Genomic DNA, 5,813 nt, shown 5'->3' on the forward strand with positions numbered 1-5,813 from the left:
AGAATAACAATAGCTCTCACTGAATGTTATTACTTTTATTAAGTACGAAAAGACCCCAAATAAAGAATATTAGTGTGAGTGTATGTTAGGTCTTGGTTGAGCCTGAGTACCGGTCCAATATAATTCTAACCGCACATTTATGTCCCACTGCTGACTGAAGAGCTCACCTCTGCTACAGGGTCTGTCATAGCAGATGCCCCGGAGATGTCACTCCAACACTGAAACCAAAGTTTACTTCAAAGGTCCAGTTTTTGAACTTAACTTGGGGACCCGAGTCAAAGGACCTTTGGGAGCAGAAACCATCAGGCCAGCAAAACAAGCATTCACACCTTTTGCTTTATCTATTTCTGCTTGATAACACTTCCTTTAAATGAGTCTCTTGGGAGCCGAGTTATAGCTCTATGATGCACCTGAGAATGGTCATCGTGGGCTCCGGGGAAAACATGGAAGTAAAGAAACACAGCCTTTATTGTACATGACATGGGGTTGCTTTTGTTCTGAGGGCCCAATGTCCAGCAGACAACAGGGCAGGTCCATAACCACGTGGACACCAGCAGAGTCCTCAGTACATCCTGTTCAAGGAGAAAATCACCCATTCCATTAAGAATGTCATTCAGTTGCCTTTGGAATGATGGCCAACAATGGTCAACTGGGAGAAGGTGCGCACCTAAGAACACAACCTTCTTTATCCCCAGCTTCTTCCTAAACCAATATTTTGCTTGGAAACGTAGGAATCAGCTGAATGATGGAAAGAAATGAGTCCCAAATCATCCACACAGAGGACAATGCATTCACGGGTCATTAACTATTGGCTCATCTCTCAGGCTCTCTCATCCATTTCTTTTCTTTACTCTAAGCCATGTTGGCTGTGTTGTTCCTTCATACAGTCACTGCTTAAACTGACGTGTGTTTTCTATCTTATGAGGTGGCCTGCCCCTGTCTGACACCGAGAGGCACACTTTCCATGCTTCCTGTCCCTTGCCAAGTGCCATCTGCACTCAGGGCCTCTGTATATGCTGTTGCCTCTCCTAGAACACTCCTAACCAGAAGGTTCCTTGGAGTCAATGTTCACTGGTGCAGCAAATGACACACAACCTAAGGAGTCCTGGTGGGATTGCCTGCTGGACCTCCTCGCAGGATGCTGCCCTTGTGGATTTCTGTTGTTCATGTCACAATCACTTTCCCTTTATTTCATATTCAAATGCAGGCTTGTTAGTGGCCTTCTAGTTAGAGGTAAGCTGCACAGGTGCAAGGTTCTGCTTTAACTTGTTCCAGTGGCTGAATCTGTGACATGAAGCACAGGGCCCAGTCTTAGGAGAATCCTGGTTGTTATGAAAATGAATGGATACAGTAATGGATGAATGGATGGATGGATGGATGTATGGATGGATGTTTGGATGGATGGTTGGGAGGATGAAAGGATGTATGTATTTATTTATGCATGTATGTATGAATGGATGGATGCATGAATATGTAGATGAAACATCGGAATTAGTCATGATTACCCTGTCTAAGCCCTGTGCCAGGCTTCTACACGGAGTGTCTGGAATTCTTACAAAAGCTCTTACAAAAGCAGCCTTGGTGTCGTTTATGCTCGTTGTAGAATCGAAGGAAAGGAAGCTCAGGACAACCAGCACTATCTTAGCCAAGGACACTTCATGGGTAGCGGTGGCATCCAAGATGCAAGTCCATATCTGCACGCACCCAGATATCATCGCGGCAGCCAGCACTGCCTCCCTTAAGCATCAGAAATTCTACTTCTCACATCACCTACTGAATCAGTGGAAGAAAAACCCTAACGCTAACAAAACTGAACAAAATGTAACTATATTTTACTAAATTTATAAAATTGGCTTAACTAATGAGATAGTCTTTATACAAACAACCTTCAACCAAGGCGAGAAGCTATTGCCATTGTCCAACAGAAGGCAGCTGACTCAGTCTATGGGCGAGGAGAGCCTGCCCTCCACAGGCGCTGGGTGGTATGGCCTCCAGCCCAGGTGATTTGTGAAGGAGGAGGCACAGAAAGAGGATGTGAAGATCTCTGTACTTGGCAGAAGCAGAAGAGAAAAAGAGGAGTAAGGGGAGTGGAGGGTGAAGGACAGGGGAGGAGGCACGTGGAAGGGTAGAAAGAGCTGGAGGAGGAGGAAGAGGTACTGAGAACCACAATAATAAAAACACAAGAATGACAACACAGACTCACAATGCTGTAATTTACCTTCTTATTTTGCAAGCACTTCAGCATGAATTTCATCTAATGTCGTTACCATGATTGCAGTTCTGAAAATTCTGAGATTTTTTTAAAGCTCTGTTTCCTTGGCTTCTACAAACAGACCACGGGCGGGCTGGGTTCTAGATGATTCTCCTGTCTTTTCTGGGCCCAATGCCAGGTTCATCCTGTGACTCATTCCATCATCTGTGGGAGGGATTAAGTGGCCGCCAGGAGAATAAAAGGAGGAGTCTGGGCTCTCTCCTCCAAAGTGATCCTTCTTCCCTGCCACGTCCAGTGACCAGCCAACAGCAGCCGCCTGAGCCATGAAGCTGGTGGTGGTCCTCATGATGAGCGCCCTCCCCCTTTCCTGCTATGCCGGTGAGTGCTGACAGGGCCAGGCTTTGGGGGAGGTGGGTGTCAGGGCCCCTGTGGTGGACCTCCTGCTCCCCAAGCCCCAGGCCAGAGCCTCATTTCTCTGGTGTCTTCATTCCTCATGGCTCCATCGTGTTTTGCTCTGTGGGCTGTGGAAGCCAGGGAGCTGGGAGTGTTGTGTGCGGGAGGGGGGACAAGGAGGCAGATGTCTTGCTGCTCAGAGAAAATCCAAGACCCTGAGTTTGCTCTCCCAGAATTGAGGACTAGGACCATTGCCCATAATCTCTCTGAATGTCTGTCTCCACTGGGAGGTAGAAAATGACAATCGTCATGGTTTCGCCCAGCAAGGAGTTGGTCCTCTGGAACTGAGCCTGGCTTTGTGTGCTCTCTTCCCAGGTTCTGGCTGCCAAAGGTTGGAGGACATGATTGATAGCACCATTGATTCTTCGGTGACGGAGGATCAATACATCGAAGGTCTTGAAGAGTTCATACCGGGTGATACCACGGCACAGCTTCTCGTGGAATTTAGGCAATGCTTTCTCGACCAGAGTAACAGAACTCTGAGCAATGTACAAGTGCTGATGGTAATGTGGGTTTCTTCCTACCTGCCCTTGAAGCACTGGCCAGGGACACGCGGGCTCTCAGTGTGCTACTAATTCTTAACAGCAAGTGTTGGTCACGCTTCATGTAACCTCAGTGAACGTGGGTGCTGACATCCGGAAAGCCAACCAAGGGGCCAGGGCTGGTTTGCCTGCTCACATGGTGGAGTCTTTAGTGAGTGACACATGAGAAAGGCCACGAGGGAGGGGAGTGCGTGGGCAAAGGCTTGCCGACCCCTCAGCCCAGAAACATCTGATTCTCAAGAGAACCCTCACGTTGACGAGTGATAAACACAAATAGGAAAGCGTTTTAAAGAATTCCAAAAGAGAGCAGAAAGCTACATGTCAGGCAGATCCCGCCTCTCAGGAACTCGATTCCCAGTGCCCTTTGGAGCACCCACGTTTGCTAGAATAAGTGGCTGAACGTCCTGGCCATGAAGGAAGGCCCCATGAGTGACAGGTGGACAACTTGGCTATGAACCCGCCATGGGTGGTGGAATTTTTGAAAACAAAAGTCAGTATAAGCAAGGAGACCTTCTTTCTATTTAGAACAGATATTTCCTGGTATTCATCCCTAACCGAACAGCCCATTGCAAACAGTCCAGGGCAGCAATAGAGAAATATTGCCCCAGCAGAGACATAAACATCTGCATAACTAGGAGCTTTCTGACACAGGTGTCTGACAAGCTGGGGAATCTGCAGGAACCATGATAAAAATAAGCGTGTCAGGAAAGGACACGTGTTGTGATGTGTGCAGTGGACAGTCTCTGAGGAACAGGCAGAGTGTGGCTTCCAGGGGAGGGGAGGGGAGTGGGAGACGTTCAGGTCTCAGAGCTGCACTGGAGCGAGAGGAGAAGGCCCTGGAGGTTGGGACCTTAACAAGACAAAACTGTCCATTGAAAAAGGTGAAAGGGTCCTATTTATGGGACAGGCATTGACCATAATCACACCTGAAGCCATGAGCAGCCCCTTCAATGGCGGGTGATGGCCTTTCTCTTTGCAAATGGAGGTTAGACAAACCCCTCGAGTGGGCGGCCCCCAGATGCACACGGGCTCCTGCTGGGCTGAGACCCGGAGAAGTGGCAGCACAGCAGGTGCATGGGAGGCCTCTTTCAAAGCAGAGGAAACGCGCAGGGAAAGGCTCCCAGGGCCCCGGCGGGACCGGGTCTGGAAGCGGCGGGTCCTTGGCATCAGGACGTGCCTCCTGAGCGACAGAACAAGGAGAGAATTCTGTCTGAACCCAGCCCGCTTCTCTCTGTGGGTGCGGACACAGCCGGGAAACAAGGAGAGGCCACGTCTGTGCTCCAGGATGGCTTCTGTGGGAGAGGGGGTGTGAGTGCTTCTTGTCTGTTTCCAGGCCGCCATATTCAACAGCAGGCAGTGTGCCTCCTACTGACCCACAGGACCTTTCCTTCGACGACAGATGGCCCGACAGCGACTCTCCATGGCAGAACCACAGCTTAGCTCCCCTCTGTGCCTTTCGATCCTGAAACTGCAAGACAATTGTTGAAACCTCCCCCACATGTTCATTTCAATAAAGCACCTGCAACAGCAAGGCTCTCTTTGGTTACTGACCCAAATGGGGACCTTAGGAGATGCCCCTCACACTGCGCTGACCACAGCGGGGACAGGGCGTTCTGTACAGAACTCGTGGATGAGATGCGGGATCTGCAGGTCGCACTGCCCCTGAGCATTCCAAGCCCAAAAGGACCCTGTCCCTGTGATGGTGTCCTTTACGCACCTCCCCCCCGCACCCCCTCACCACCGCCGTCATCCGCAGGACCCTCTGGGTCGAGCTCAGGTGTTCAGGCTCCAGGACCCACCCAAGTCCTCATGTCCACGCTGTGCCCTCTCCCGCGGGCCGGGCTCCCCTCTGGGTGTTCTCTGTCCCTGACCGGAGGCGCGGGGAGGGAGCAAAGCAGTGAGAGAGGGGACTCGGGGAAAGCAGGGCTGCCTCCTGTCCTGAACGCCCTCCCATTTTTCCAGAATACCACCCCCCCAGGGCCTGACACCACTAGGTCCAGGCAAAGGACCCTTTCCCCACACCCACAGCTTATAGCTTACCCAACACACACACACACACACACACACACACACACACACACACAGGTGTGCACGCAACACCTGAACACACACACACATGCACACACTCACATGCAGACACACATATGCATGCACACACACTCACATGCACACAGTTCTATAGTGTGAACTCCTGGGCCATGCAGTCCTGGCCTCTGAGGCCTTTGGGAAGTGCCCTTTGCTCCTGCTTGACCCTGGCCATTTGCAGAGGCGTCTGTCCCTTCACAGTTGGTGTGGACATTGGGATGGAGCCCTGAAGGCCCTGCGTTGTGAAAGTCGCTGAGTTGAAGGTAAATGGTACCTCAGATGAAAACTCTATATTTTTACACGTCTAAGCATGATAAACACAGAATTCTGAGTGGATACAGACTGTACATACTGTCCTAGTGTGCTCAGGCCGCCTAAGGAGGTACATAGACCAGGTGGCTGAAGCAGACATTTACTGAGACTGGGAACTCCAAGGTCAAGGTGCTAGCAGAGTCAGTGTCTGTGGGGTCCCTCCACCCATCCTCCCACTGCCGGACTCGCCACCGGTCGGCCACCCACAT

The 5,813-nt window shown here is 50.8% G+C and overlaps 1 protein-coding gene across 1 annotated transcript; it reads left to right on the top strand.

The window, feature by feature from the left end:
- The first annotated feature begins 2,456 nt into the window (after positions 1-2,456).
- LOC102426366 (mammaglobin-B) lies at positions 2,457-4,738 on the top strand. The gene is made up of 3 exons (XM_006106774.3): positions 2,457-2,590; positions 2,981-3,168; positions 4,541-4,738. Exons 1-3 carry the CDS (start codon positions 2,536-2,538, stop codon positions 4,577-4,579), a joined length of 282 nt encoding a protein of 93 aa, XP_006106836.1. The 5' UTR covers positions 2,457-2,535; the 3' UTR covers positions 4,580-4,738.
- Positions 4,739-5,813: the final 1,075 nt, after the last annotated feature.

The sequence above is a fragment of the Myotis lucifugus genome, unplaced genomic scaffold, assembly GCF_000147115.1.
Source record: "Myotis lucifugus unplaced genomic scaffold, Myoluc2.0 scaffold_906, whole genome shotgun sequence".
In the NCBI taxonomy this organism is placed as follows: domain Eukaryota; kingdom Metazoa; phylum Chordata; class Mammalia; order Chiroptera; family Vespertilionidae; genus Myotis; species Myotis lucifugus.

Bases quoted from the DNA above. Each gene is read 5' to 3' on its own strand.
- LOC102426366 (XM_006106774.3), top strand. From the start codon at position 2,536: ATGAAGCTGGTGGTGGTCCTCATGATGAGCGCCCTCCCCCTTTCCTGC. The intron at 2,591-2,980 runs GTGAGTGCTGAC...CTCTCTTCCCAG, and splicing joins CCCCCTTTCCTGCTATGCCG to GTTCTGGCTGCCAAAGGTTG. The intron at 3,169-4,540 runs GTAATGTGGGTT...GTCTGTTTCCAG, and splicing joins GCAATGTACAAGTGCTGATG to GCCGCCATATTCAACAGCAG.